At 32.8% G+C, this 22876-nt stretch overlaps 2 protein-coding genes across 3 annotated transcripts in view; one reads left to right on the top strand and one right to left on the bottom strand.

The window, feature by feature from the left end:
- Positions 1-131: 131 nt before the first annotated feature.
- Positions 132-701, bottom strand: LOC133174626 (uncharacterized). Its single transcript, XM_061309725.1, has one exon. It carries the CDS (start codon positions 699-701, stop codon positions 132-134), a length of 570 nt encoding a protein of 189 aa, XP_061165709.1.
- Positions 702-3242: 2541 nt separating this feature from the next.
- Positions 3243-22876, top strand: part of LOC133174667 (uncharacterized) — a 304409-nt gene continuing 284775 nt past the window's right edge. The window contains exons 1-4 of one of the 2 annotated variants that reach the window (XR_009719162.1): positions 3243-3397; positions 11742-11871; positions 12788-12861; positions 14532-14759. Coding sequence is in view for 1 of the 2 variants with exons in the window: in XM_061309758.1 (XP_061165742.1) it covers positions 3346-3397; positions 11742-11871; positions 12788-12861; positions 14532-14608 (333 nt within the window). In the remaining variant the exon portion in view is untranslated. Of the gene's footprint in view, positions 3398-11741; positions 11872-12787; positions 12862-14531; positions 14897-22876 lie in introns of those variants that run through there. The other variant, XM_061309758.1, reaches the window with a different exon arrangement.

Consider the following 22876-nt stretch of genomic DNA (forward strand, 5'->3'; position numbering starts at 1 on the left):
TATTTAACTCCATTTATGAAGAGAGTGTCTCGAACTAGCTTTACACGTTTGTGGTCGAGTTTTGCTTGGCGCACGACTGGATACAGTTTTTTTCTCCTATTCTCGATCTCTTGGGGAAATTGTTCGTTCACCTACACATTCGTTCCATGTAATCTTCTGGCTGCGTTTTGACGGATGTACTCCCTATCCTTATAGTAGGTAAATTTGGCTACTATATTTCTAGGCCACTCGCTGAATTCATTTGCTCTGCCCATTCTGTGCACTCGCTCGAAAGGAATGTCATAATCAAGCCTGAATCTCCGACGCATTAGGTTCTGAATCACAGCCTCTGTATCCTCATCCTGGTCCTCTGGGATCCCTGAGAATACCAAGTTATCCCGCATTGATCTGGCTTTGAGATCCGTCACAGATTCTTCTAGTCTTTCCTTGGCTTCTTTTAACGCTTGGACATCTGATGTCAATTTTTCTTCTAATGTTTTCTGAGTAACTGTATACTCGTCCAGGTTTTTCTTGACATAATCAACGGTCTTTTTATTTTTGTCTGCTGTTTCTTTCACCGAGTCAAACACATTACCTAATGCGCTCACATTAGTTTCAAGCTGTCCAAAATCATTTCTAATCTTTTTCACATCAGTGTCAAACTTTGAAGAGGATGATTTAAGTTCACTTATTGATGTCTGTATAGTCTCTAATGAGGTCATTCTTTTTTCAATTTTACACAATCGTGTCTCAAACCTTTCATTTTTTTACTTCAATATTCGATAGTTTTGAATCCATCTGAGTAACTAATGTATGAATGGTTGACAGTGAGATTTCGCCCTCATTAGATTGCCCAAAAAGTACAGTACGGCTCTGTGCCAGGATCTCTGAAGTTTCAGTCGCAGACATTGCAAATAATGAGTATAATACTGTAGTCCAATACTCTAATGTAATATTAAAAGAGTAATAAGATGTCGACGCAGAATAAATCAGCAGTTCATAACTATTGTCATTAAGAAACGTGAGTTGTTCTCATGGGTTCTTACACTCGTTCTACGGGAAAACACCACATAATCATCAAAATCACCATTTCGGAGCATTAAAATACAATGCAATACAATGACATCTTATATCATTCTTTACGATCTATTGCAATTAAACTATACAAATCGGTTTCATCAGAATAAAGTAAACATGTAATGAGCTTTTTTTTTTTTGTTTGTCATAATGGGGCCTCCATACCCGTAACCATGCAGGTAAAAATCATCTTCTTCTGTAAATCGACAAACCTATTTCAACATGGGTTGAAATTTATTACAAGCACTAATTTGTGCACATGTGTGAGAGAGATTAAGAGTAAGGCTTTGTTCAATACTACCGCAATCACTGGTTGCTATGTTAAAAATGTAACTTCCGCTTTAAAAAGTGTGTTCGCATTATTAAACGCATCGGCAGAAAATTAAATAAAATTCATAACATGTAAGGATGCCAATTATTGTCCATTTTTATTCCCATCATAACTTGCGCTTTAAACAGCAAGTATGTTATTTGATGAAATCGAGGACAGCTAAGGCTGAAAATATAGCGGAATCTCACTATAATAGTGATATACCACAATTATAGCGGAATTTACGCTTCCCCCCAACCTGTAAACATGCTTCGAGCATTGAAAATTAATGTTCAGCTACACAGTGGGTGTTGCATGTAACATCCAACTTATGTATTTTTATTTTAGCACGTGCTTGTTTATGATCATTTCAATCACAATACAATGGAGGAAAGGGGGGGGGGATACGGCAACTACTGTTCTTATGTCGATTGCACGACGATTCATAAGTCAAACTCTCAAAATATTTGTTTCCACTAGATAGTGTTAAATATGTTTATTGAAGTTTTCCTTTTACGGACTGTAAAATACTTGCATTCAGCGTATACACAGACAGGTTTTGTTCTCTAGCTAGAAAAAATGTGCCTTACTTTATATATTTGTAAATAGTGACCCCGCGAGATTCACATTCAAAATATACGAAGAACAAGTGTAAGGATAAAGCATGTATCTCAATTACCCAACAAATTTAGTGTCGATGACTGATATTATCCTTTTTTGATCAGCATTTGTAATACGTCCCCTTGGTACTGCAAATTACCTGCGCACATGCAAACTTAAAAGTTTTTGGCTAGCAAATTTACGGTTACTTTCTTATTGAATACTATTAGTTTTACACTTACTCAGTTTGGATGACTTTTATATTGCATTATCTTTATTTATACATTTAAATACATTATTTTTGCATCGTATTTAGTTTGTTCTACAACATTTACAAACCATAAACATTACAAGTAGATGTAATCATATGAGAATTCAAATTAATAATTATCTTGGTTCATGCGAGGTATATACCTACTTTCTATTACTGTATAAGCAGAATTTTTACCTAGTGTTCAATTTTAGCATTATTGGCGAGAGTATTGAGATCGCTAAAATTGCATATTGCTAACAATTCATTGAACACTGGGGAGGAAAGGCTATTTCGCAAGATACGGGTATTGTAAAATCGCTTGAGAACTTCTCACTAAAATTATAAACCGATTATTACGGCTAAATCACTAAATTTGCCTCTTGCCTTTTACATAGTTCGTATGGGCTTTAAAGAATAAAACTCTGAAGGTTCTTATTTTGTTGTCTAACGTGTACATAAATGTACAAAAAGTGACAGTAACTTAGATCTTAAAATACCAAGACTCTAGAGAGCCTTACAGTTATTTCTAAAATATAATAAATACCTAGCTTTTCTAAATTACCTTACTGGATCTCTCCGGTAAGCTCGGAAAACAACCTCGGATATTTCTTACGAGCTTGCCAGAAAGGCCTGCAATTGCTACAAAACAGTACCACACTGGAATATTTTTGTGCTCATTGTTTCTACTGATCTCTTATTTTCACTCGAAATTATGCTTAAAGCACAGTTAAATGTGAAGCTCACTCCAGATTCATCATTCTGAATTCGCACGCATCCACAACACTACACCCACTGCACCACTGTGCCTTCCTAATTCATCGATTTAACGAATCAAACTAATAGTTCAGATATATATCTACTTCAGTGTCTTATGACTTTTACTAAAGCTCTATGTCGTCTAACTCTTTAAAAGATTAGCGTATAAGAATTTTTCTTTCCTTTTTTTTATCTTTCAGTGCAACGTTTTTATCTCCTTACTTAAGAAAAGTCGGACAAATAATACCATAAAACGTAAATTAAAGTAAGGATGGTTCTGTATCGGAAGTCAATGTACAGTATGTAAACTGACTGCAAAATAATTAAACTTCCCTGAAAACTTTCACTGAACAACATTTGAAAACTAAGAATGGGCATGTTGAAGATAATGTTGTTTGTTCTAGTTTTTGGTTTCATTATCGGTAAGTATAGATAATTAGGTAAGTTGATAAATATGTTAATAAAAAAGGAATCCTCTGTCTAAGGATTTTTTTTTTCATTAATCTCTTCAAGAAGAAATTTTATATGCGCGTACATTAAATTCGGTCAAAACTTAGCAACGTAGGAATATTATAATGATGTAACAAGGTTGAATGCATAAATAGGTGTACATGCAAATTAATTAATTAAATTATCTGCATAAAACGGAATGTGCTTCAATTTCCCATTCAAATTACGATTTTTATGTTTTTATAAAAAGTCCTCCATTAGAATCATGCATTAAAATGAAAGATCTATTATTTCATCTTCATTACTGAAATACAGATTTTATTTTTATGCTTATAGATGTATATATATATATACATGTATGGTGGCATATTTATTACATGTACTTATAAGAAATGAAGAGAATTACATGTCACAGGTGGTCATTTGAGGTCGATGCTTTGGAAAAAGCAAGGAGAAAAGTTATTATATTAAGAAATCAGCGCGTAAATAAAATATATGAAAGAGAGAGGCAAACGCAGATGGAAAATTTTTTTAAAGATTCACAAACAACCAAATGAATCTCATACCCACACGTATGTGGGTTGAAATGTATATCATGCAGGACATAGACATTTACATTGTGACACATTGTCTTATAAAACAATTGGTCTCCCTTTTTTTACAATAAGTCAATATATTGTATGGATGTCGACCAAAATGAAATGCAATCTTAACAATGGACAGGAAGAAAAATCAAAGACAGTTGTATTAGAAAAATAGTAAAGCTATTCTAATTTAAACGTATTTACGTAATTTAAAAATGCAGAGGTATTTCATTTGTGGTTACAAAGCAAAATTCGAAATGACAATTCAATTCAATGCATTGAAGAAATTAAATTATAATATAAGTTGTACGACAGTCGGGTTTTTATCCTGCAGGGATTGGGTTTCCTCCAGCTGGAGTATAATTAACAGACTGTTTCAGTCGTACATGTACAGGATAAGCCGGCCGGTATATGTGTCGGTCAAATGAAACGTTTAAACATTGGGAAGGGAACTTCTTGTTTATCCCAGTGATAAGCAACTTCCTGCTTTTAAAGTAATCATGACATAAAAATCACAGGCACTTGTTTCGTGTACAGGGCACCCCTACTTATTCTTACCACAAGCTACCTAACTCAATTTCACCCCCCCCCCCTCCACTTTAAACTCGTATTTTATTAATTTATCAATCATTAACCTACTTTAAAAAGACATCAAGGCTTCGAAATACTTTTTTTTTCAAATGAATCGTTCCTGAGGTCCTTCGTCGAACCACTCATTTATTCCATGCATTTTAAGACATCAACTTCCGGTTAGGGTTAAAATGTACGAAAAAAACAGAGACTTCAGAATGAAATTTAAAGCTCCAAAGTCTCTTGTTTTACCCAACATTATAAGCCAATATATCCCGTGTAAAATCTTAAAATGGATATGATTCCTGGCCTTATGAGCTGAGAGACACAATGATAATAATTTCTGGAAGATACTAGTATAAAAAAGGACCACACAACCACACTCCGACCGCAGTCGAACTCACATGTCTTCAAACGCTAACATTGGTCATCAAACTGTAGTACATATACACTATAATCAATATTTCTAAGTCCCCAGGCAAGTCTTTGCTTAACAGTGTTTTTATATTAAATTATTTTGACAAAATAAATTAATAAGTCTGTAGGATAAAAGGTAACAAAAAAATTTTTTTCGCTCAAGCAAATTTATCACAAAATGCAGAAACATTTAGGAACTCTAGAATTTAAAATTCACAGCATTCAATGCTGCATTTATCCACCATTCAAACGAATTAATAGCCATTCTCTGTAAGCATTTAAACTCTTATATAGGGAGTGTGGCACGCTAGGTCTTAGATTTTTATGAAACTTGGCACACATTCCTATATTGATGCATGAAACTAAAATTCATAATAAAATGGTTGCTATGGTCAATGGTTACCATGGCAACCAACATACATTTTTCATGGCCTAAAAAATGCTAAATTTTGATGAAAAATGACCATTTTTGACAAATTAAAAGTCTTTAATACAACAAGATATTTACATGATTTCATCTTTTTGCCAAAATACATCATTTTTATAGTTCTTTAGATAATTTTTAGTATTTGAGTAACTTTACATAATAGAAAAAATATCGCCCGTTTTTAGGTAGGATTTTTCTGGGGAAAAATTGTAGATTTTAGGCTCTTTTGAAAAGCCTGGTATAAAATTTTGCGGACATTTGGGAAAAAATAAATACATTGGTTTGAAAGTCCATATATAGTTCTAATATAAACTGCAAAGAAACACTTGGTATTCATATTTTGTTTTCATGTTACCATGGTTACAAACTTATGCTTTTTTAAAGAATTCCAGACAAGGGCAATAGGTATCTACAATCAGTTTCCATATAAATACCTGAGTATTTTAAAATGGATTAAAACCAAATTTAGTTATGTGGTACACAATAGCAAAAACAAAAAGAAAAATCAATTTTCATGACCAAAGGTCAAGGTCAAAATGGCTCGATTTAGATGGAAATTTAAGGAAACTAAGCACATTTTTTTTCTGTGTCCTAACTAATACTTTTGTTTTAAACAGCATGAATAAACAAAATTACAGTTCTGGGGACAATAACTACATGTTGCATCACATGAATTGGTAAATAAGGACAGAAGGTCAAAGTTCAAGGTCACAATGGTATATAAAAATTGCCTTTTTGTCCCCCGCTTTCACTGAAAGTGGGGGATATTGATTTGGGTCTGTCTGACCGTCCATCCGTCCGTCAGCCTGTCTTTCTGTAACACTCTCGTTTCGGCCCGATGTCTCAAGAAGCCTTTGAGCCTTTGCAATGAAATTTTGCATAAAAAATCCCTGTGGCCTAGGAAAGACTCCCATTGATTTTAAGGCCAAAGGTCAAGGTCATGAATTCATAAATTCTGTTTAAACACTTTATTTCTGTGGGATATCTCTAGAAGCATTCGAGCTTTTGCATTGAAATTTTAAAGCACAACTCCCTATGAACTAAAAAAAAGACCCATATTGATTTCGAGGTCAAAAGGTCAAAGGCCAATGTCAAAAATTTATAATTTCTGTTTGTGTGTAAAACTTTCATTTCTGAACGATATCTCAAGAAGCTTTTAAGCTTTTGCAATGAAATTTTATAACGTAACTCCCTATGGTCCCGCCCACTCCTCTTAAAGTGTCCAGTCCCCCCACCCCCACCAACCCTCTAGATCCGTACTCGCTCTTCTTTTTTTCTTAAGCAGGGGACACAGATTCTCTAAATTAGCTTGTTAGTACAGCATTTATACTTGGATATTGTGAAAGCGTATCCTGTTTTATACACAATTTATTTTACTGAAACTGGTAAATAAATTACATTCTCACCTTTAGCTTAATGCATAATGTGAAAATGCCATGAGAATGTTTTTTAAGGTCATTTATTAATGAAAATGTAGCCAAGTCAAAATATTGAAAGCCTATACACTTACCATATTAAGTGACTTGTATGTAGAGAATTGTGCTACATGCATGTAAAAACACTCTTTTGTTGTTTTTTTTAGACTAAGTCCTTGTTCTAAAATGTACATTTTTGACCCTATTCAACAGCCCGCACTTTTCCAGTGACAGTCAAATTAATTGTTTTCCTGTGACTTTTTTCAGAGAAGTTGACAGAAAAAGCCTAAAACCATTTTACTTTGCAATATTATTCTTAAAAACTTGAAAATTTAGAGACATTGATGATAAATATTTCAACCCAAATATGCATGGGCTTACACATAATAGATCTGCTATTTCCCAAAATTTAATCAATAATAATCTGTTGTAAAAATCTGCTGGACCTGTTCGGATAATCTGTTTTTGTGCTTTCTTGAATTTATGTCGGTTGCTAAATTTGAGTTGGTTGGTAAGCTTGATGGAATTGTATACCTTATGGTGTGTAATGTAAACATATTTTCTAAAGTTTACTCCTTGAAAATGTTGAAAATAAATAATCTGTCCCTGCCTTCTTCCTACAGTTTTCATTTTTTTTTTGGTATATATTAAAGGAAGTGATTCTTCATAAACGATTAACCCCACCCCGCCCCCATTCCCAAGGTATAGATTTATTTTTTGTTTAATTTTATGACTTTTTTTCTTTTGATAGAAAAGGGGGGGGTTGTCAGAAATTTATTTAAGTTTTCAATGTTGATAGAATACAGCTAGACAGATTTAATATTAATTTTACTGCTACAAGGTTCAGTCTAAATGTACCTTAGTCTAGAGAAATGATAAACCGTTAACTTTAAATATGATTCAGACAATTTGTATTTCTATGCAACCCCCCCCCCCCAAAAAAAAAAAAAAAAATTGAAAGTATAATTTTGACTGGTCGACAGGAATCAAACAAATCATTTTTATCATTGGCCTTAACAATATTTTGATTCTTTTTTTTTATTGGGTAAAGACCTTTCCCTTAAAGAAAATTCTTGCTTCAACAACATTATCAATTTCTTTGTAAATGTTTTCAAAGTCATTGAATAAAAAAATCAAAATCTGAAATATACACACATAACTTTTCTCTCTTTTTTGTGATACAGATAAAGGCAAACAGTAGGAGGAATTAAAAAGATTGAGTTTTCTGTTACATCCCTCACTAAAAACTGTTTTTAGGTGCGGCATTTTTTTTCTACATGTATAGCCTTTAAATAGAGATAAAATATACTTTTTCGTTCTTTAATTTTAGGATGGGGGTGTAAAGAGCGTTTTTTTTTTAATTCCCTAGTCAGATTATTTATTTCATGGTAGTGAAGGACTGATTATTTATTTCCAAGATGATCCAGGACAGATTACTAATATTCTGTTTCACCTTAAAAAAAGTCTGAATAGCCAAAAAAAAAAAAGGAATACGCCCAAACTCTATTTCGTGGGAAGGGGGGGGGGGGGTCAGGCATTTGTTTTGGTAATATTTTTTCAACCCATAGTATAATAATAATACTTATTATACTATGGGTTACTATGGGTTAAAAAAAATTACACGTATTACCGAAACAAGTGCCTGTGGGTGGTGGTTGGGGTTGTAGCACTTATCAATTTATTTTATTTTCAACATTTTCGAGAACAGATTATTAGTTTCAAAAATCTGTCACCCCCCCCCCCCCCATCCCCAAAATCAAATGGTCCTCCCTTTAATGACAGGCATAAACTTACATCACATCATTCAATATAAACTTGATATACTTGTACTTTGTTGTTGCCAAGCCAATTTTTTTTATCCAAATATCAACCTCCAGTTTTGTACGAACATGTAAATGTAGCTTGACTTTAATTATTTAGGTAAAATCAAAAGCCTTCTTCTCTCACATTATAATTCAGTTTTGTTTTGTTTTTTTTTTTTTTCACATTCGTTTTAAAAAGAAACACTGGCTTTCCAGGCTGTTATTCATAGTAATATATGATGGACACTCTGACTGAGACACTGTACTTCTTCTTACAACCAATTCAATATAATTCTGATATCTTAAGTTTTTTGAAACTCCTAAGACCTTGAGGCATAGGCTTCAATATCATGAATGTGTACAGAGCTGATTTCTTGTACCATGTGGCCTTGTACATTTCGCCATTGTTAATGTCTATTACTCTTTTGCATCCAGGAAATAAACAAAGAGATTAAAATTTGTATGCACATTAAATAAACAGAAAAAAACACTTGATTTTACTTGAAATCTAGGATGTATGTTGACAGTGTAAACAACTTCCAGTCAGTTTTGTCCAAAGATTTTTTTTTTATCTCTCACACTAAAGAGCTCAGCATTATCAAAGGGAGATAATTCAATTTTTAAATGAATGTCTGCTATTTTAATCATAGATTTCTCATATTTATAGACTGAATACCAACAATGTTTTTAAATGCCTTTTAAAATCAGATGTCATACTTTTTATTTCTGTGAGTAACATGAATTGAAGTAGCCGCATTTCATTGAATAACATTCCCAAAATTGCATTTTTTCAGAAAAAATCAACTTTAGACACCGTTTCCATGGTAACTACTCAACATTCATATGATCTAACAATATTTTTTGGAGTAGTTTATGAGGTGGTAAATTCTAGCCAAATTTGAAAAAAATCTGTGACTATGCGTGCCGCAAAAGTTTAAGTGGTTACAGAGAATGGCTATTAACAGCAAGGCATCTGCTCCTCAAAAAGTTCACACAATTAAAGAAAAAATCTTTATTGAAGATTACTCCGTGTGTTGACTAGGTCTCCCTCTAGTTCCGCTAGATTCTGTGGCTGGAAAAGTTGTTTCATTCACCTGTCTATTTTATCTCATACATGCTCTCTAGGGTTGAGGTTTGGATGACAAAGGGGCAAACCGAAATTTTCTGTGCCTTGCGACAATATTAAGCCTAAAGTACATAACTTCTCCTTGCATACGTTCCACACGCCCCCAGTTTGTTCCGTACAGTTTTTGGTCATTGAAGAAACAGACTTCCATGAATTTTCAAAGAGTGCCGTGTAGTTGCACTTGAGTTAGGTTCCTTCCACAAAAGTAATTCTTATGAAGTAGTCCTGTTGAAGAAGTGTCGTTACACTACGTCTTGGCCATGGACGAATTTCTACACTTCCGGTTCAAGTGAATTTCTGGATAAGCCCTAGGATGCTTTTGTAGTCTCTGTGAAAATTCTAGCGACTTCTTATAATTGTAAGGAATACAAGTAAGCTATGTTTGATCTTTCGGACGATATTTCTAAATGTTGTAAACAAAATAAACACATATAGTGAAAGAAAACGAACCTCTGGTGAACTACACCCAGCTTGGACCATGTCAGCTTTTCTTGCACGTTCTTGTGTGGACATGCACCAAATTTTATTCAATCTTTTTATGTTTTTCGTAAACAACGAAAGATAATGAACACATGGAAGCAAAGAATTTTGAAAAATGGAACTCGCACGTCATGCTTTTCAACAAAAACGGTCACGATAGAGTAACAAGAAGTCTGTGAGCGAATGCTCACTAGTAATACCCCCGCTCTGATGTGAATATACACTCTTACATCGACGTCGAAATCATACAAAAATGAATTCCACCATTTGGCATGCCTAAACAAAGACTGTGCTAAGATTTCAAACATCTGCTCTGAGCAGTTGCTCAGAGCAGAAATTTGGTACGGACAGACAAAAGGATAAACAGGAAGTTGACATCGGATTCGAACAAAAATGAATCCCACCATATGGCAGGCCTACACAAAGATTGTGCTAAAGATTTTAAGCACTTGCGCTGAGTAGTTACTGCGAAAACTGTACGGAAATTTGTTGCAGACAGACGCGCAGATAAACAGGAAGTTGACATCGGATTCGAACAAAAATGATTCCCATTATATAGCAAGCCTAAACAAAGATTGTGCTAAAATTTCAAGCATCTGCGCTAAGTAGTTTCTGAGAAAACTGTGAGGAAAATTTGTTACGGACAGACGCACAGATAAACAGGAAGTTGATTTGGGTTCGAACAAAAATAGATCCCACCATATGGCAGACCTAAACAAAGATTGTGGTAAAATTTCAAGCATCTGCGCTAAGTAGTTGCTATGGATAAACAGGAAGTTGACATCGGATTCAAACAAAAATGAATCCCACCATATGACATGCCTAAACAAAGACTGAGCTAAAATTTCATCATCTGCGCTAAGTATTTGCTGAGAAAACTGTGACTAAAATTTGTTACGAACAGACGTACGGATAACAGGAAGTTGACATCGAATTCGAACAAAAATGAATCCCACCATATGGTATGCCTAATGTGTGCTAAAATTTCAATCATTTGTGATGAGTAGTTGCTGAGAAAACTGCGACGAAAATTTGTTACGGACAGACACACAAAGATAAAACAGTATAACCCCCTCTCCTTCGGAGCGGGGGTATAATTACATTCGATTACAATTTTTTTGCCCTGACAGGTAAGCATTTTAAATTGCAGTCAAAATTTAAAGCTACTTAAAAATTGACGTAAGGGTTTTTAAATTTTTTAAATAAGAAAAATGGGGACTTAGAATTTTTGACAAGTATATTATAATACTTATATATTTCACCCGTTAAAAAATTATAAAAATTATTTTAGAAAATGATACAAGTACATTGATTTCAATTTTACAATGGATCATCAGCTCTCGATGAAATTCAAAAAAGGGATAATATAAAATTCAGAGGTTTGTATTGCTTCGAATACTAGCCTTGAAGTTCCCAAGAACTTGAACTCCACTTAAAGCTTGGAAGTAATTAAAGCATGCAAATAATTATGTAATATTCGGTTTCCTTTCTTCAGCACTGAGCTCGGCTGAGGCTTGCTATAGTGACAGTGAATGTCCTTCAAACTATAAATGCTGTACCGGAACTACATGGTGTTGTCAGTATGGGTACATCTGTACTGGAACGTCTACATGTCTCAGTGTTGGGTAAGGACAAGTCTGAATTTATGGAAACTAAGTTTTACATACATACATACATGTACAGATGTATATAGTGTTATCATGTTGTAAATTTTGAATTTACTAGGGGGAGATAAATGCAAAATTTACAACATGTTGTAAATTTTGCATTTACCTCCCCCTAGTAAATTCAAAATTTACAACATGATAGTGTAATGAATGTATTCCATCACAATTAAAAGAAAAAACTTTTGGGCGGTTTGCTTAGATGGGGGCTAAAATGTGTGTACACGCTTGCTAGGAGAATTTTAAAACATTGGGCAACCCAAATGATTTACTTTGAGTATCAAATTTTCTTAGAGACTGACGTTAAAACCACTAGACCACACAACTCATGACATTGTTTCTGTTATGATCTTTGATTAACTGGACTTCAAAGACTTCTCGGAAAGATAAATGTTGTGTCATAAAAGTTAAAGTGTATTTTTTAAGGTATAATACTCCTTGCTCCATGTTTTGTTAACTGAAAAAGGTATACATACAGTGTATTTTTTACGCTTATACTTTAGGATAAAAAGTGGATGGAAGACATGCTTATATAGGAAGCAATGTGTTGTAGTATGAAGACATTATATCTTTTTGCCCTCTATTGTGTGTTCATGCTATTTCATAGACAAATAATTTGTGACAGCAACTAGCAAATTGTGGAGATTTTGCATAAAATATACTTTAATGTTAACTGAAATATGAAAGAAAATTTTGTCACGATTAAGATTTAATTTTTCAATTTCTTATTTAACAGACAACGTTAACAGACAACTCTTGGCATATTCGCCATCTTCATTGAATTTTGTTATTTTATACAAATACGCAGAGAAAAAGATTTCAAATTTGTAAAACGGATATTGATAAAACTGTCCTTTTTATTTTTATTTTGTAACAGTGTGATCGTCGGTCCAGTTATTGTGATTGTGGTGGCCATTATCGCATGTATCGCCGCCGCCATCTTTTGTTTAAGTAAGTTTTTGCTGCCTTGTAGAGATAAATGAGATTTATCAATTTATAATTGGTATCCAATAGATCTATAGAAATTTTTAATAAAAGATTGTATTTTATTTTATGGCAAGAAAGTTTTACTTGTTAAATTTTTATTCAATTCATGTCAGCTTTTTCTTATAAAAAGTGCTCGGTGTTTCTTTTTCCTGTCTCTTCAGAAATGTTTAAGGAAGCCTGTTCCACAGCCAGAAACAATAACTTAAAATTGTCATCATTTTTAATATCTCAAAAATGAACTTGAAATTTAAATTCTTTTCGTGCAATATTTTTCATTTCATGAATCTTATGATGATCCAAGTCTTTGAAACGCTCGTGTAAAAAGTAGATATTTACACCTTATAAAAGGACAATTAAATATATTTTAAAGAAAACAAATGTCCTCTAAACTCGTCTTAATGCCAATGCCAATTAAATAAAATTGAAAGTGATCTGTGATAATTTGAATGATACACAAAGTATTATACATAACGAACTGAAGTTAATAAAAGAAGTGAAATTCCGCTTAAGTATCAGAAACATGTTATGCATTTTTTTTTCAGATGCCCGGGTACAAAAAGTTTTCTTATCCAAATTTACATTTGTATCTCTTTAAATTAGAAAACGCATAATTGATGGTTTTATTTACGGTTCCTGAAAATATACTAGAAGTATTAATCATAATGATGAACTTTAAAGAAAATGACATTTTTTTCACAAGATGTCTACAATATAATCCTGGAAAGATGATAGAGGCTATAAATTTATAAGTCACTTGACTTAATTTATCGAGTGTCCGGTCGATTTTGACACGACTCATAATTACTTTGTGAATTCAGTGGCATTTTTGCGAGCATTTTTTAATAACTTAACCGCTGATTATCAAATCCTGAGGGACATACTACCTTAAGGGACATTAAGTGTTTGCATTGTATGTGCGTCCATACTAATGATGTTGACATTGTTTAAAATTTGATGACAGATGACCTGGGGAATGTATTCTTTTTGACTTTCAAAAGGTCAAAGGTCAAGACAATGATAGGTGTTAAAATCGAAATTATGGAGATTGTTTTTTATTTCCATCTTTTTGTCTCTCATTCTCAATATTGGCTACAATGCTTGAATGTTGCCTGAGAGGGAAAAAAAAACCTAAGTGCATGAATTTGTGATGAAAAGGTCAAAGGTCAAGATTAGTAAAGTGAAATTTGACGTTAGTGATGTTATCCTTGGTGTCGAACTGTCATATGTATGTGCGACTCCGTCATATTTGTCACAAGCAATGATAAATTATTAGTATTTCTGTAACCATAGTATCACATGTAATTATACACTTAGGATTTAAATCATTAAAATTCTATAATCTTTATCATTGGATAAGGTTAAGGGTTTCATTGCATATTGATTTGCCAGAGAGAACAATGAATATAACCCTGATACATTTAGTTTACTACTGTAATTTCATATATCAAAGTGCATAATTATAAGACGTGTGATACCCTCAGAGCGAATAATTGATGCGTACCGGACTCAGCCCGAAATATCAGTTGAATTCTTCTACATCTGATAAATGGGTCCTGAGAGGGCAAACAGAAAAAATAGTACACATCTCATCTCTTTATTAAATCAACCATGTTTCTAAATTTTATTTATGTTAGGAAGAAAACGGCAGACTGCAGGCGTTGTGTACATACATCAAGGAGTTACCCCTCAAGGAGGTACACCTAAATTTTAACTTGATCAGTCTTGTTACGGACAACTTCCAGGATAAGGACAACGCAAGATTACAGACAACCACAAAAAATGAAAGATTACAGACAACCACAGATTGAAGATCAGCCATACCCATAAGCATTTACACACACACACAGAGAGAGAGAGAGAGAGTGAGAGAGAGAGAGATTGATAAGGAGGCTTGATCATTTATTTTAAGATATTGCTTTTTATATTTAGATTTGGTTTGTACTGATCATGATCCGCCTGTTAACTAGAAATATCTATTAAGTAAATGATTTCTTTTAAACTTGTGTTCTTCTTACTATTTGCACTGTATGACTGTTTATTTATTGTAAAAAATGATTCTACAATTGATAATTGTACATGTAAAATGTACGATACATTTTTTTAAACTTTTCTTTAATTTGTAGTTGTTTTCTAAAATTTCAGCACTTTTATGTAAATGAATACACTATGTCTAAACTATAGTTCAATCAACGCTTTGCAATTTTTTTCTCCGTTGCGGGGTCCATCAAAATGTCTTTAGGGAAAAAAAAACAGTGATCCTCTTCTCTACATTACTAATCATTTGGACACGGTGCGATAAATTCACTTTCACAGTGTCACAGTGGATTTTTTTATTCATCAAAGGTGCAATCAAAATACAAGATCCAATAATTATTTTTAAGTCAAATGACAAAGTTACAAAATTACACAGGCCAGTGTGAAAATTTTCTAGTTTTAATTTTCCCCAAAGATGGCGGCCAAGGACTTTTTTTTTTTTTTTTTTTTTTTTTTTTTTTGAAAAGAGCGGATTCAACTATAAACACAGGTATGATTGCCCAGTTCTGGAAATCATTATGGAACAATTTTGTTTGTAAATATTCTTTAAAAATCAATCTAATTAAAATTAGATCTTTGATCTGCTCCAACTAGATCGTTACACAAACACTGTGTAGCGATCTAGTTTGAGCGGATCAAAGATCTAATTTTAATTAGATTGCTTAAAAAAATAACAAAACAAGCGCTTATTTTAAATTTTACAATTTGCCAAATAATACACGTAAGTGTTTATTTATACGACAGTGCTAGCAAAATTGAAATGAAATTGGTCACCTGATGAAACTTTCTTTCTTAAGGAGACTAACCGCACGAGACATTTGGAAGGTCTACCCTGTGGCATCACATGACGTCGTGAATGTATGAGTTAATTGCATCAATTTGTTAGTTGCATTCTCATAACGGAATCTATTAAGTGCAATTTCATATAAAAATGAGAAAAATATGTATCAGTTCTTTAAGTTTTACTTGGTATATAATGACATTAAGTTTGAACGTGATCAAATCTACTAAAACGCTCTAAGAGCGTTGTATAGAATTTGACCACATGGCCAACTTTAAGTAAAAATCCCAATGAAACTCTAAAGAAATGATACATACATCTTTAACTAAAAAAAATGCATGATACTTACATCTTATTTCTTAAGTAAGCTGACATCCTCTTCAAGGAACAATGTACGCATTTTTTCCCTAGTTTCACTGAAAAAGGGGGAAATAATTTGGGTCCGTCCGCTCTACCGTCCATCTGTCTTTTTGTAATTCTGTCTGTGTAACGCTAGTTTCCGGACGATATCTTAAAAAGCCTTTTAACTTTTGAATGAAATTTTATATGACAATTTCCTATGGCCTAAAGAAGACCCCTTTTGATATTAAGGTCAATGTTAGAAATTCATATATTCATGTATAACTCTTTCAATTCCGGACGAATTCTCAGGCATTTAAGCTTTTGCAATGAAATTTAATATAAGAAGTTCCTATGGCCTAAAGAAGATTCCTATTGACATTGTGTATTACAAAATGATGACGTTTCCAGATGATATCTTTATTTTTTTTTTGAGTTTATTTCAATGAAATTTGACATCACAACTTCCTATGGCCTAAAAACTCAAATCAAAAGATTAAAGGTAAAGGGCAGAATTTATGTATTGCAAAAAATAGCTTCCATATGATAAGTTTTCTTTAAGCCTTTTCAACGGAATTACATACAAAAAATACTAATGATTGAAAGAAAACGCTGCTTATTTTTAGGTCAAAAGGTCAAAGGTCAGAAATTTATACAATGCAAGGTTTCCTGATTCCATTTTAGTTCCCCTTTGAGCTTTTTTCAATAAAATTTTATATCACAGCTTACAATGGCTTACAGACCATCGACCTTTTTGAATTTTTAGGTCAACAGGTTAAGTTCAAAAATTCATATTTTGCATTCAGTTATTATTTCCTGATGATGGCTTTGAAGGTTTGCAATAAAAATTAATATCTTTAGTCAATATGACTTAAAAATTCTTTTTGATTTTGAGGTCAAAAGGCCAAAAACCAAGGTCAGAAAGAACAAGGTACGGTTTTAATTCAAATCTTGCCCTGTATTTTTCTTAAATATAAAAGTGCTGTAAGAAATTAAAACTTGTGTTTTCTGAATTGCTGAAATTCCACACTGTAAGCTCATACAAATTGTTTTTCTCATATGACTTTCTAAATGTTAATTGTGACGTCCTGAACTTGTGCATTTATCCGTATTTTCTTAAAAAGTTGCAGAAGTCATCAATTTTTTGGGACTTTTAGATCTTCTTTCAGATAATATAGACCACACACATCGCCCACAAAGATTCTGAGAAATATGATTTTTCACAGAATTTCACACAATATATCCGAACATTAAAGTGGGCGACGGCTGTGGACACTATTTTCTTAAGGAAAATAACCCTTGAAATAAGTCATTTTGAAGCTTTTTTTCTGTTTAAAACAGAGAAACGTATTAAATTAATGACGCCATATTTCCAGAATGGTCCTCCTTCATGCCATATTCTTTCATGATATATCACATTCAGATACATGTACTCGACTCAGTTTCAAAACTTTTTGAAAGCATTTATTTTTAGGGCATAATAAAGCCAAAATTGTACCTACTTCTTTTTATATTACCTTCATCGTTTTCCGGTGACAACTTTAGTTCTCTGTAACCTTTTGCAGTGAAACTTAAGGTCATGAATTTCTTCAACTTAAAGAGGACCATTATAACAATTGGTCCATTGCTAACTACTTGTGTATTTTGGAAAATCCACGAAATCAAATGTTCATCGAAGTGTGGTGCCTCCAATTTGATTTACAGACCCTGAAACGTGCTACTACCCCAAAAGAAGTGTGTGACTTCCGTTTTTTTTTTTTGTTTTTTTTTTTTGGTTTTTTTTTTTTTTTTGGTTTTTTTTTTTTTGGTTTTGTTTCTTGCAAATCGTGTTGCGTTTCATGTAAACTGTGCAGCGTTTGGTGCAAACCGTGTAGCGTTTCGTGTAAACTGTGCAGCGTTTCGTGTTTACAAGCGTTTTGTCCAAACTGTTTAACGAGCGTGCGAGAAGCGTGCAAGAAACGTGCGACTTTCGTGTAAAAACCCTGTGAGAAACGTAGAACTTCCGTGCAAGAATCGTGTGAGAAACGTGTATGATTCATTCGGAAGTCATTTAATGGAAGAGAACTTTAAGAAGCACTATTATTTTCACATAGAAATCTATACAAACCTTTTGCCCTCTTAGTACTCTACTAATTCAATTTCGGACAAATCCGTGGCTTCATTTGAAACTATATTTTAAGCTCTTTTTAAAAAAAAAAAAAGCCCGAAAAAATATAGGGTACGATGGCATTTGTAGGTCAAAATTGCAGTTGTTTTCAAATCATTGTGATCAGCAGTCATTGACACTCTGCAAAAATATCAACCCCCACTGCTACAATCCCCCCTGCTACATGTATTTCTATATTTTCTGTAATATTCCTATATTCAATTTTATTTCAAAAATTAATATTTTTACTTTAAAATGAAAATAATTACATACCTGAAGTCAGCCAATTGGGAAATGCACACTATTCAGTACTTCTTCTACTTTCCATAACAAACAAATAATGTAAACATCCGGGGATGGTACTCTCATTCCTATACTTACATATTTAACTATCCCAGAAGTAGCCAATTTTGTAATTTTCAAAGACCTTATACCAACCAATGAATATGTATGAAATTTGAGTCCTGTCTCTTCAGTATCTTGGAAACTGTGACCATCTTAATTAACGACACCTTCCTTCTGCAAGAAGTGTTCCAAGGATTGCATGAATAATTTTTATTACTGTGATCAGACCTGGATATAGATATGACTGTAATGAATAAAATATTTATACAATTGCATGGTTTTGTTTTTTATGTTAATAAAATGATATTAAATTTGTGTCAATTTTTTCATTAGGGGAGATTCTACACAGAACTGGAGAAAAGCTCCAAAATTTGATAAACCATAGCACATTAAACAAAACTGAAAGGTTTTAAAAAGACTGATTCATAATTTTTTTAAGTTTATGAGAAGTAAATAACTAATGACTCTTATCTAACCCCTGCTGTTGATTAAGTATGTGCAAGAACTTTTCACAACGCCCCAGTGAAAGGCACTTGGAGAAAAAGCAGCTATCCCCAATATTATTTGTTTAAAATTAATTTAGACGATAGAAAGTCAATCCTTTTGATATCAAATTAAATTTCAGTCTATTTAGTCTTAAACAGTATTTGATTTATCCATAAGCTACATTATTGAAATTTATACCTAGAAAAGGGGAATTTAGATCAATTTTTAAAAAATCAAGAAATGCAATAACTATGATTTCAAACCCCAAAATGTACCACACAATGAGAGGCTGCAAAGTAAAAAGATGAGAATTTTACCTGCAATGTACAGAAAACTGCCTGACAAAATACATACAGGTGGATAGCGAGTCTCCATCTTCTTTCTATATACAGAAAATGCTCATGCACATCAGGTACCAATCTCTCCAAGGGCCGAGGAAACTGAAAAATGATAGTGATCTAAAGTGCTAATAAATGAAAATTAATCGGAACAGTTAGGCCAAATAAAAAAAAATATGTGTGGTTCCGGTTACCCGACCGTCCCTATTTTATACCCCCGACCCTAAACTTTTTTCCGGCAATTTTCATATTTTTTTCCGGAATTTTTCCCACTTTTCGTCATCGGCTCCGGTATTAGTTTTAGTTTCAGCAATGGCGACCTCCATGCAAAACATCGTTTCAACACTTAGTGCAAGTGTTCAATTAAGAGTGTTAACTCTAAAGCAAGCTAGCAAAGCGCGGAAGCATTCCTTTTTTTCCAGCACCATGTTTTTTGTTTTGTTTTGTTTGCCAAAATTAAATAAATATACGCTGCTCTTAGCAGTACTATGTCCGTTTTCTAGTTTATCGTTCAAAATTTATTATTAAATAGAATAAGAATTACTCTGGATAAAAGTCATTTATTTCATTTATAAACATGGATTTAAAAAAAGGATGTTCACCTCGAACTTTTTTTTTACAAAAAGAAATTAATAAGATTATTAGTGTGTTTATTATTTTTGATTTAAAAATATTTGTTTCATATTCATAACTAGGGTGTCCCTACCAATGTTGACTTGTATATTATCACGCCACATCTAAACGCCACTTGAAAAGCAGTGATAGGTATTATTTAGAAAAATTTAGAAAATCATTTTGTAAAAAAAAAAAAAAAAGAAAAAAAAAAAAAGAAAAAGAAAAAAAAATCCCTACCTACCTACCCTAATTTTTTTTGGAGGTGTAACCGGACAACACATATTTTTTTGTTTGGCCTTAGTAAAATTTATCATAAAGCATTAATAAGAGTTATCAATAATGAGTTGTTTATAATTATATAGATCTGCTACATAGCTGAATATTTAAATAAGTGGCTCATGGGCCACAATGCTCACCTGACTCACTATGGCCCTACTGTTCTGCACCAGATTTTTTTCCCAATATACATGTATTCCTATGAAAAATTTAGATAGACTTTTGTAACTATATAAGAGACTGAGATTTAAACAAATTAAAAATGAATCTACACAGTACAACCAGATGCTTCCACAATAATACTAGACTTTCAAAAAGTCCTGATGAATAGTGGCATTTAAATCATGTTTGTGATACAATGTATGACCCTTGACTTAATGGACTTCAAATACATGTATTTCTCGAAAAGATGGGAATGTTATGTCATAAAAGTATATTTTTAAGGTACAGTGGGTCTTTGCTCCATATTTTTGGTAACCAAAAATGTTTATTTTTATGCAAACTTTGAGGATTAACTTTCAAAAAAATGGAGCGAAGGGTCTTCACCGAAGACCCACTCATTTAGTGTTATGGTATGAGAAAATGACTCTTTTTGCCCTCTTTAGTGTGTGTATAATATTTTTTAAGCAAATAATTTCAATCTTTGTGGGATATTTTGTCAAATTGTAGAGATTTTACATAAAGTATTTTTTAATATTAGATGAAATATCAAGGAAAATTTTGATATAATTGAGATTTAATTTTTCACCTTCATGTTGGTCACACTAGAAGCCTTTCGCTCGTCATGTTCACCCATCTTCTTTATGAATCCATGGGAATAACATGTGGTATACAGGGTTGTCCCTAAGAATTGAAATAGCAGGGGACATTAAAAAAGTAGAAGGGGTTTGGGGTTCCTTTCCTAATTGAGGGGGAATACCAAAATAACCGGGAAATTACGTCATTATAGGCAGGGGAATTCCCCGGCCCCTGGGTCTTCGGGACAAACCTGGGTATAGCGCCGCATTGTTTTGCACAGACATACAAATGTACATGTACATATTTTAAAATTTGAAATAATGTAATTCAACATTTGAATGAAGCTTAGAAGAAATTGATGAAATAAACATTGTTATATTTTTTTCATTAGTTTTATGTTAATCACAATTAGTTTGCAGATTAAGTGATTCTTTTCAAAAGCCTCAATCAAAATTTATCGGTCACAGGTCTATACCATAAAAATAAAAAAAATTATGGGTTAATATGTTTTGCCTTGTATACATTCCATACATTCTCTAGTTAAGAATACTGACATTTTCCTTTCAATATAGTGTCGAGTTCAAATAAAACACCAATGTCATTTAATTTATTTACCAGTAAATTTCTTTCAAAAGTGTATGATGGACATTTGATAAGATAATGTTTGAAATTCAGCATCTTCATTATAAAATCCACACTTTTCATATGATTGAACATCTGATAAAAGTATTTTCTGAATGTGTTTTAAGATTGCTAACATTGTTTCGCAACTGACAACGTAGAATATTTTCTAATAAAATTGTATACTCTTCTATTAGAAATGATAAAATATCTACATGTTTGTTAATCCCCCCTCCCATCTCCTAAACTTTGCTTTGAAGCTTGATAACGATAGATTTAAAAGTTAGGAGTTTTTAACATGGCCCAAGGACCATGAAGGAGTGTAAGACTTAAGACAGTATTTATACATTGTAATAAAGTTATATGAAAGAAAACATAAAATATGATTTTTTTTTAATTTGTTTCCCTTCCATCTTGTTCATTCTAATTTTTAAACAGTAGTTTGCAATAAATTTTCATTTTAAGAATGAGTGAAATTCTGACATAAGTCTGAGACTGCTTAATAATTCCCATGAGATACAGTAAGGCTTGATAATCCGACATTACGGCACGTTTGTATATGAACAGCAAAACAAAAATGTTTTGGGGCAACCTCCCCCCCCCCTCCCCTCATACTACGTTCCTGATGACATTGAAAATAATTTAATTTACTAATATTGGTGTTTGCTTTGAGTCAAACTACATGGGGGGGGGGGGGGGGGGGAAGGTGAGGTGAGGTGATCATGAAAAAAGAACCAGTTAAACATTTTCTACAAAAACGAAGGTACCGATAATTTAAAAATCTTCGTAAGTACTGTTCATACATATCTGCAGTAAAGGATTATGGCGACACAGGTGTCTGGTGTATTAATGATTTACATCAGATTAATTCCCAAATAGTTTGAAATTGATGTAGATAAAAAAAATTTCAATCCAATATTTTTAAAGACACGCAAACGTTATTGATATAGAAGATATAGATATACTCTTTTAGGAGACGGCCAATTGATTCTAAAGAGAGAGAGGGAGATATATTTATTTTTCATTCATGCCCTCACATGACAGAATAGATCGTATATTTGTTCCTAGGATGACAAGAGATATAATCTCTTTCTTCATCACTGAAAAATGGTTGACAATTAAGAAACGGAAAAGGGGGGAGTGTCCAAACTCAAAAACTTTCCTGCTTATTTCAAAGATCTAAACCCCCCCTCCCGGAATCAAATAGTTGTCCTTTTATTAATTTTTAAAAAATCATTGGTCATAAAACTCTTATTTATA

The sequence above is a fragment of the Saccostrea echinata genome, unplaced genomic scaffold, assembly GCF_033153115.1.
Source record: "Saccostrea echinata isolate AGI-Se365-2 ecotype Australia unplaced genomic scaffold, CSIRO_AGI_Sech_v1 ptg000058l, whole genome shotgun sequence".
NCBI classification, from domain to species: Eukaryota; Metazoa; Mollusca; class Bivalvia; order Ostreida; family Ostreidae; genus Saccostrea; species Saccostrea echinata.

Coding starts and splice junctions, on each gene's coding strand:
- LOC133174626 (XM_061309725.1), bottom strand. CDS start 701: ATGACCTCATTAGAGACTATACAGACATCAATAAGTGAACTTAAATCA.